We start from the raw sequence: 10,140 nt of genomic DNA on the forward strand, positions 1-10,140 counted from the left end.
TTGTATTTTTCAGTCGTAGTCAATGAAAAATAATGGAATAGAAAAAGTGCACAACTTATATCATGTTGATGTGCGCTTAGGCAAAGATCAGTCCTATTTATATTTGTCATCTTTTTTTCTGATTGAGAGATGCTCAACTAGTTTGAGACGTAAAATCAAAGGACTGCAAGAAGAACAGATATTTGGCGAAGGATAGCTATATCATTTTAACAAAGCTATTTATAACTTTAATTTGGATTACACAGTGTACTTAAATTACTATTTGAGTTTCTCTTTAAACAGCTAGAGAATGTAAACTAGTATCAAAGGCCACAGACTACACAGTACACCACTTAATCCTTACACCATCCCAGAGGGTCAGTAAGGTCGTCTGCCGCCTACAGGGTTGGAGCTGGGGCAAAACTCACAGCGCGTGGCCGCGGAGTGTATCAGGGTGAGCGCAGCCCGCTCAGAGCTCCGGATTGCGAGTCTTTCCTGAACGTGGCCGCCGCTGCGTCAGGAGGAAGCTACAATAAAGCGCAGGCCACTCTGGTTTCCTTCCTCCCTTTCCAACACAATTAGCTTTGGTCACAAAGGGAAAGCGCCTCGCGACAGGAGACCCGGACTTGGAAACCACCACCATCTGCCTTTTAAGGAAGAAACAGGACCAAGCGCAAACACTGCCGCAGGATCCATCCCAGCGCGCCCGGAATTCCCGCGTTGCCCAAGCCGCGGACTAGTTTCTCGCGAGAATACGGATCCTCAGAAGGCACAAACTTACTTCCTTCCGTAGTTCTGGTTTTCGTGGGCAAATTTAAACATTCTGGTGCGGAAGTGGCTTGCGTCGCTCCAAAGCCAACACCCATTCCGCACCGAAAGCTAAGCCTTCGACACTTATGGCAGGGCAGGAGGGGCAAGAAGGCCAGGCGATCCTAGCCGCCGCTCAGGCGCATTTTGAGAAGGGCGAGTACGCGGAGGCCGAGGCGTTGTACTCGGCCTACATTCTCCAGTGCGCCTGTGCGGCCTCCGTCGGCGGCGCGGCGCCCGGGAGGTAACTGTCGCGAGACCTGGTGCGCGCGTCGCGGGCCGGCCTCCTCCCGCCTGCGCTGGCGGGCCGCTCCGGTAGCGTCCCGGCGCGGGACCAGGGGCCTGGGCGGCGGACAGTCCGCGAGGGCGGCCCGGGGCTCCGCCGTCCTCTCCGCTGCCCAGTGTGGCAGACGGGGTCCGAGGGCCGGGGAAGCGCGCGCGGGGAGGGCGGGGCGGCCTGATTCTCGGCCTCTCAGCAGGGCGACCCTGCGCTTCCTGTGATGAACGGCATTTCACTGTGTGTGGGAAAGTCCAATGAACTTTCAGATGTTCATCGCCGGGCTTAAAGATTATCAGTTCACCCCAGATATCATATTTATGGATGTTTCGAGACGCTGACTTAGAAATTAAGGATTCTTAAAAAGACAATCGTAATATCGACCCAGAACACCGTAATAGCACACGTTGAATCAGTGTTGGAACTTTCCTGATTAACCAATACAGTGTGCACATTGCCTTGTGGTTGGGTGGTTTGTGGCACTGGCTCAAGCTGTCTCACCCCTTTCGATGCCCTTGATGGGTCGAGGACGTGGATGTTTAGGATTTGCTGAAAGCGCCTGTCGCAGATCTTTATTTGCTTGTGAACTAGCAGTGTAGATCCAAATCAGATCCAGTGTTATGGCAAGAAGGCAGGCAGGACTGTGTGCTTCCACAGGGAGGCGTGTGAGGTCTAGGTTTCCTTTTTGCGATGTTAGCCTAACTTGCTTGTATCTGAGTGTCCAGAGGTCTTCAGGGGCAATGGCTGGGTGTGTAGCATTTGTTGTTACTTGAGGCTTTGCCCTTGCACGTGTTGATGGTGTGCAGGGGCCTGGGTGGAGAGGGGTTGTTTAGACACTTTTTTTGTTGCGAGATAACCTGCATCACCCTCTTCTCCCTGGGAGGAATTGAATTGGTAGAATGCCAGTGTGTAGTTTGTATTGGGATTAACTAAACGCTAAAGGCTTGGGATTTATTTTTTGTTATACTCATAGGGCATTAAACCATAAAGATAAATAGGCTTTCTTGTTTCAATAATACACGAGACCGATGGTTAATAGGAGTTTCCAAACAGAGTAAGGTGGTGCTACCGTGCTCACCTCCCCCTCCCCCAAAGGTTCCTAAACATGGGAAACTTAGTTTCGTGTCTCTACGTTAAGTGCTAAGAATAGATGCATCTAGGTTTCAGAAAATAGCAGCAGCAGCAGCTCTGTGGATTCTTTCAGTCTCATTATTCCTCTGCGTGTCAGGGTAAGAACCGAAAGTGTTATGTTAACTAATCTCTGCCTGGTGCCGGCTCCGGTGCTGGCATCACAAATCCAATTGCCGTGGTGTAGTGGACGGGAGTCCTCTGTATTCTCATCTAGGCTTTGGTGCATTGCGGGCGCCTTCCCCCAGCCTCAGTTTCTCATCTGTAAAATCAGCCTTCGCTTCCTCACTGTTGTAAAAGTCTTCTAGGAATTCATGAATTGAAACTGAGTTCTGTCAGTTAAGTTGGCCCCCTCCCTCGCCAAGCAATCTTTTGGAGTTCAAACGTATTTTTAAAACATCGGGGTACTGAATTGCCTTGAAATAGTGTTTACAGTTTTGAAACATCTTTTACTCCAAATGGTTTGTCATGGTTTCTTCTTAATATTCAAATATGCCACCTTAATGATAATTTAATTTTCAAATATTTTGTCTTTGCCAAAGCTAGCAAATGCTAAACATTTATGTTAGGCAATTTGGTTAAAATCCATTACAAAAAATGCTGGTTTTACAAAAACATCAGTATTACAAAACAACTTTCATCATAAAGGGTTAGCTGACTGGTTTAAACTTGGAAACAAAATTTCTGCATGAAAAGTAGGCTTTCAAAATTTGTTTTAATGAAGTCTATGTCTTAAATCTAACATTCTGAATATAAGAATTACGACAAAGCCTCACATTTAAGAATTAAAACCTTACTGAAGTTCCCAAGCTGCTTTTTCCTTCGAACTCTTAATGTGTAGCAGATCAGCTGGTACCTAGCAGACAGATGCAGGGCATGGGCCCTCTTGTGCTCCAGCTTTCACGGGGTGCCACTAGCAGCATTTGGGAGGGTCTCTACCAGGCTCACAGAGCAGGTTTTCCCAGGTAGCAGTAGAACTCTGCAGGGTTGGCGGGCTGAGACTGCGAGTCCCTGCAGGCTGCTGCAGTTGTCTGAGTTCTGAAGGACCAAGATGTTGAGTGATGTAGCTGACTGGAGTAGGTCATAGATCTTTTCTGAGGACACCACCTCACACCTTGGGGTACAACAAAGAAACGACAGATAAGTCTAAGTTTCAGCTTCTTTGGTTCAGGTGTGGGAATCACTGTGGCAGACTATGGCCCAGACTCACAGCAGAGCCCCTCCCGGTCTGTGTAGGTGATTTCTCCTGCGCAGACAAAGGCCCCCACGGCAAGGGGAAGGCGAGGGGCTGACCTGTGGTGGCTTCTGGGGTGGCTGGGGCCAGTCCTTCATGGGGAAGTCCACGCACCTCCCTTCTTGGGCAGCCTGTGGAGTCTCGGGTCAGAGCTGATTCTGCACAGGATCTCCGGTGTGGATCAGTGCCCACCCTCATGTCAGGAGGCCAGGCTGGCCTTACGGGGACCCCCGGCTGTGTTACGTCCCTCTGGGGACCAACTTGCTGGAGTTTCACCCAGGCCTGAATCTCATTGTTTTAAGATGTCAAGAGTGACATTCCTAATTCACTGTGTAAAGCTGGACTTTGGGTGAGCTTTCCTTTCTGTGTCAGCTCGTCGCTCCAGCAGTGTGTGCTTAGAAAGGAACAATAATTTTAATATTACACTCAGCAAAATGTGACAATGAACACTGGCTTTGAACACTGTAAAAAGTTTTTTTCACATTGTGAAATTCCATGAGCTTTTCATTTTTAAATTAAAAAAATATTTGTTTTTTTGGGACGAGGTCTTGCTAAGCAGTTCGGGTTGGCCTTGAATTCCCTGTGTAGCCTGGGCTGGCCTTAGACACATTGCAGTCCTCCTGCCTCAGCCTCCCTAGTGCTGGGATTACAGGTGGGAACCAGCACGCCCGGCTCATGCTTTTCAGATTGACGTAGTAGCATTATAACCCTACAAAATAGGTCAGAGGTGGTTTTAGTACCTTGTATATTTGAACTTTGTTTCTTCAGCTTGTTTTTTCCGTGTGCTATGGCATGTTTCAGGCTGTGAAGTTTGACGATACTAAAAAGAAAATGAAAGTGGAAACGGGAGAAATTTGGTAACTGCTTTTAATGTGCTTTTTATTTAAAGCAAATGCAGCCCTGAGGGTTTGGCCACTGCTTATAACAACAGGGGGCAAATCAAGTACTTTCGGGTTGACTTTTATGAAGCGATGGATGATTACACGTCCGCTATAGAAGTCCGGCCCGGCTTTGAAGTCCCGTACTACAACCGGGGGCTGATCCTGTACAGACTGGGTAAGGGGCTCTGCTTTCTCACGCAATGCCTTCTGTTATGTCAGAGCCTCAGCTGTCACGAAATGAGTGTAGTGACCATCAAGTTTTAAAGTTAAATGAAACTGGGGTTTGGCGGTTGGTCCAGGAAGTGTGCCTGAGCTTCGGGGCATCTGGGCACCTGGAGTGGGGCACAGGGCTGGGGTGAAAGCCTGTGACACAGGGGGACGGTACACAGTGAAGCGGGAACTGTGGTTCCTGGTCGAGGTGTTCCTGCACGTAGGTGGGAGACCTGAAACGCTCAGAAATCTGATGAGTTGTTCTCCTTACCCATTAAACCTTACAAACCCACAACGAGATTGATTGGTTGAATTTTGTGGTGCCAAGGATTGAACCCTAGGACTCTGCCGTCCAGGCAAGTGCCTTACCACTGATTCTGTAAGAGCACATAGTGTTACTTTGATGCGCATATTTCTGTATCATTAAGAAAAAAGTGCTGTCTGTATTAGATGTGATTGAAAATTCATAAATGTAAAGTGAAACTGTGTCCAGACTTTGCTATGAATAATATGTAAAAATACTCAGCTTTTTTTTTTCTTTCTTTTTTTTTTTTTGTTTGGATCCTGGTACAGGATATTTTGATGAAGCTTTGGAAGATTTCAAGAAAGTATTAGACTTAAATCCTGGATTTCAAGATGCTACTTTGAGTTTAAAACAGACTATTCTAGACAAAGAAGAAAAACAAAGAAGAAATATTGAAAATAATTTTTGAACTTTTAAATTTAATTGAAATACTAATTTATGATCCTTACACCTGCATCTGGTTGGCTGTAATTTAAGAAACATAGTGAGCACTTTTGATTTTTATGTAAGATAAGAGATTCATGCATTAGCAATGAAAGTTAAACAGTGCAATTTAAAATTTGTGAATTTCAGATGGAAAACTTTTCACAGGGTTGATGTTTTATAAAGTGTAAATAAATCTTAATGTATAAATTTGTATTATAGTACAGTATTTTAAATAAATGTGATATTTTCTTCAGTGACACTTTTTGCTATTTTTATTTGAAAAAATATTCACCTACAGAAAAGTTGAAAGCATAATGCCAGCAGCACAGAGGAGCGCCTCGCCTGGTTTCCTTCGTTGTTCGTACCGTGTCACATCCGCGCTCTCTGTCTTTAAAGCTTTTTGCAGAGTCGTCCGGGTTGCTGTAATCCGGAGTCACCCGGTTCATTTTCACCGCACAGTATTTGCGCTGTGAGGGCTGGAAGGGCACAAGCCGTGTCGCGCAGGAGGGAATGAACGCAGCGTGCGCGTGGTTTTCCCTGGACACCGCTGAGCGCCCGGCAGGATTTACACGCGCTCGGTCTCCGTCCGGATGGCAGAAGGTCAGCTCTGCAGGCCACTTTCCTGGTACAGCCGCTGGCCCGGGCACAGCTGGCAGAGGGCAAGCCTGAGCCCCTGTGCCCGTCCACGGCTCTGAGTTTTTATTGTTGGGGTTTGGCTTTCAAACTGACCCTCAGCTGGACTCTGCCCAGCGAGGGCGCGACCGCGGCGGCCCTGGATCCGGTGGAAACTGGCCTTCGGGAGAGGACCGTGGCCCGGCGTCCTGGTGGCGGGCCTGGTGCCCGTCACCACCGTCAGCCGTAACGGGCTCTTTTAAATCTCTGATAAAAGTGAGCTCAGGAGGCAGACGGTAACTGCCGTGTGTAGGTCGCAAATGACACCTGGCGACAGTGCCCAGGAGATTGGGTGTGGGAAGGAGATGGGGCTTGGTGGCCGGAAAGGAACAGTGTGTTTCTGGAATTAGTCACATTTCCCAATGCTTTATCTCTCCAGTGTGGACAATGTCCGCAGTAGAATTTGTAAAGTTACAGGAAAGCAGGAAAATGCTTTTTTTTTTTTTTTTTTTTTTTTTAAAACTGAAAAAGTGAAGTGTCTGGACGAAGCGTCCAGTTCACCCAGAGAAACCTGTACCTGAAAAACGTTTCCGGACTTTGTGCTCGCTTGGCACCCGATCCTTTCTCTTTACTGTTTTCTAGGATCAGGCACAATAAGAAAAAACAAAGTACTTGTTAAAAACTGTCACTTGGTTTGCTGGATTTTATTCCAAGTTTTTCACTGAAAGTGTCACCAAGTGTGGGTCGGGGCTGCTGCCTGGAGGCCCTAGCCCGCAGTGCTCTGGTGGCCTGCAGTCCTCTGGTGGCCCGCAGTCCTCTGGTGGCCCGCAGTCCTCTGCTGGCCCGCAGTCCTCTGGTTACCCGAAGTAACTGTGGAAGGACGCTTTCATCGCATTTATCTTCTTTAAAAGTGGGCTTTGCACATTCTGGCTGGCTGATGGCTTTGATGCTTACCTTAAGGAGAGTCTTCCCTTCAGGGTTATGCGTCTTGGCCGCTTTTCAGTCTGTCTTTTTTCTATTAGAAAAATACTCAAATTGTATTGTCCTCTAGGGTTTTCTTCTCCGCAAAAACAGGCAGAGAGTTGTGGTTTGATACCGCCAGATTTATCTCTCCCAAAGTGTAGTAAAATAGAATAAATTGATTTAAGTTATGCTTTGGAGTTTGGAAAGTGATTTGTTGGTCTTGTTTGGAAGTCCGGAGCTGAATGCAGTCCTGGACTGTGTTTGTGGGGGCGAACTGTCGTGGAGGTGAGGAGCAAGCTACGTGTGCAAGCCAGAGCTGAGCTGTGCCGGGTGCTCCGCTCGGTCTGTCCCGCATTTTCTCTTCTCTCGCTGGTGTCTTGACCCTGAACTAACCGTGAGCTCCTATTACATGTGGGTTCTAAATCTCTCTGGTAGACACACAGTTTTCTGTCTGCTGGGCACACGAACCCAGCATCTACACTGATGCTCGCCTTGGTGTCTCCCGTCAGAGTGCAGTCCCCTCAAAAATTTACCTGCCTGTGACATAATCAAGACTGTCTCTCGCTTAAAACTTTAGTTGGTCCCAGCAAACGTGTCTCTGAGTGAACAGCCATTACATGAAACAAGTACATCTAACTGGGAAAATTCCATTTCATCCGATATCCTCTTTTTATGGGAAGAAACATTGAGAAATAAAACAGGTGCCTATAAGTGTAACAGTGTGAAAGTAACTAATTTGCACAATAGTTACATTTTTTTTTTCCTGCTGACACATTTAAAGCTGTATTGAAATACTCACATGTAGTCCATCTATTTAAATTGTGTCATTAGGTGGTTTTGAAATATATTTATTCATTTTTTAAAGTGAGTTTTAAGCTTTTTAGATCGTATGATCATATTGCATGCAGACTATACTTAATAAAGTTGTTACACAGGAAGGTACTTTGAGGTAAATTAAATTCTCAGGGAGAGTGCTTCGGAATGTAACCGGATGTGTATGACACAGATCAAGGGTGTCACCTCCTGGTTTTGTCAGAATATGCAGGTTGATGCTAATTTGTTTCATGTGTTGTTTTTTGACTAGAAACTTACGCTCAGGAAATCAGGGAGTTTATCTTTTCCTTGGAACTATGATGTTGAATTTATTTAGGGCTTTTGGGCTGATACTGTTTCGTTTTGTTTTTTTTTTTAAACTATATGCTGACAATCTTGTGGCGTATTTTCAAGAGCCTAGTGAAAAGCAGTCCAAACAGTTGCTGTGTAAGCTAAGTATGCAGTTTTATAGGCTTTCGTACAAATTCTGATTTTAATGTGTTCTACACATCTCAAACTGTGATAACAAATTAGAACAGGATTCCAATTTAAAATAGTATTGGGTTGTTCAATCAATTATGTGTGCCAATATTTTGTAATCTGAGCAACTGCTTTGAAGATGATATGCATTATATTAACAATTGTTAATTTCATATTATTTTATCTTATAATTCTGTATCACTTTTATTTTTTTTCTCTTTAAAATGAAAATGGAATTTGGTTAGAGAGGGAGAGATTCATTACATTTCACATCTAACATAACGGAACTTCAAAAGAGACTTTTTACACAAAGGAAAGAAGGATAATAAATACAGTTTAATTTTTGTTTTTAGGGAAATAAAGCAGATGGTAAGATCAAAAAGCATAGTTCATGCTTTTCAACATTTTAAGGTAAAAGCATAAATCCATGTAGCAAAAGACAAATGATAAAAAGAAAAACCTGTAAATTAAGAACCAGGGCCTTGGACATGCATAGAGCAGTGAACTAGGAGGGCAGCCGTGTGACCTTCGTTCTGTTCGGGTCGTCACATGGTCGGGAGTGTCGGCACAGTGAGCTTTCCTAGCAGAGGAAGCTGAGGCTCGAAATTCAACAGCTTGCTCTGTTACATCCAAAATCGATACAAATGTTTGAAACTGCAATTACTATCAATTGATTTGTTGCCAGGCTGAGCATCAACTGAAAGCAGACTAGTTTTTCCTGATGAAAAACTTAAATTGTTCATATATTACTCAAAAATGTTGTAATGGGAATCAAGGTATCAAAACAGTTTTAAAATATATTTTATTAATGGAACATTACTGCAATGCTAGAATTGCTTGTTGGTCATTTTCTTCCTGATTGAAAACAGACACACACGATGGTGTGAAGCAGATGGATATTAGCGCAAACTCTGTTTGGAAACTTGAGCGCTGTGGTTGCCAGTATGTAAATTTGTATCTTATGTTAAGAACAAGCGTCCAGCACTCGGGAAGACTGCGTGTTCTCTCGGCATCCTAGTGGACCCCAGGCAGCAGATCCGCGCAAAAACTATTTAATTCTGAGGTTGATTAGGGCTCAGGTTACACATAGCTTGTCAGTTTTTATCCAGGGAAAATACAGATGAATTCTGTCTGGGAAAAACAATAACCAGTTTTGTATCTAATCCATCAACTTTATTTCTACATTGCTTTTGCAGTTTTCTAGTGCTTAGTACTCTTGTGGTTCTTTCATTAATAAGTTAAACATTTGCCACATTTTCATTTCATATTCTTATGAGTCATGTTTAATTTTTAAAAATGTGTATTTTAACACTACCCTTGAAAGCCACAAACACCTGAAGTAGAGCTACCATTATGTAGTCACATTTTTAGCAGAAGTAAGAAGGAACATTGCTATTTTCTTGACCCCCCATTTCTTTAAAATATTCACAGATTTCTGTCTGGATTATGCAGAAGTTGAATTCAGGTTGCAGCAAAGTGTAGGGAAGACCTTCACCCTAAATAAAGACACTAGAGTTACAGGAGTTGCTTTTGAAAATAGTAAAAAGTGTCCAAGACTATACAGTAAAACCTTGGATTTCAGGTAACTTGTTCTATAAATGTTCTGCAAGATGAGTAAATATTCCTAATACATTTTATTTATTTACCTACTTATTTAATTCATTTTTGGTACCAGGGATCAAACTCACGACGTTGCACGTGCCAGGCAGGTGCTAAACCCCTGTCCTCTAATACAGTTTAACTTGATAAACAGGTGATCACAAGGGAGCCAGTGGTTCCCCGCACTGTCCAGTCTCCTGCCTGCAAGATCGTCTCCCAGCAGCGGGGAGATCTCATCTGCAGAGAGGCGGAGGAGACCCTCACTTTACATGAGACTGGGGAGCTGTGTTCAGTGGGGGAATGGCCCAGTTTTATAGAAAACATGACCGAGTGAGGCTGTAGCAGTGTAGATGAATCTGTTTCAAGGCAGTGTAAGGTCACATTTTTGCAGAATCCTCCGGAGGAGACAAAAGCAAGTGGCATGGGC

The 10,140-nt window shown here is 44.6% G+C and overlaps 1 protein-coding gene across 1 annotated transcript; it reads left to right on the top strand.

Annotated features, from left to right (window-relative positions):
• Positions 1-760: 760 nt before the first annotated feature.
• On the top strand, positions 761-5,505 carry Ttc32 (tetratricopeptide repeat domain 32). Its single transcript, XM_003473151.5, has 3 exons — positions 761-1,030; positions 4,315-4,481; positions 5,090-5,505. The coding sequence occupies exons 1-3, from the start codon at positions 876-878 to the stop codon at positions 5,227-5,229; spliced, it is 462 nt and encodes a 153-aa protein (XP_003473199.1). The 5' UTR covers positions 761-875; the 3' UTR covers positions 5,230-5,505.
• Positions 5,506-10,140: the final 4,635 nt, after the last annotated feature.

Source organism: Cavia porcellus, unplaced genomic scaffold (genome assembly GCF_034190915.1).
Source record: "Cavia porcellus strain 051 isolate PalLab524CR breed Dunkin Hartley unplaced genomic scaffold, mCavPor4.1 scaffold_1, whole genome shotgun sequence".
Lineage (NCBI taxonomy): Eukaryota > Metazoa > Chordata > Mammalia > Rodentia > Caviidae > Cavia > Cavia porcellus.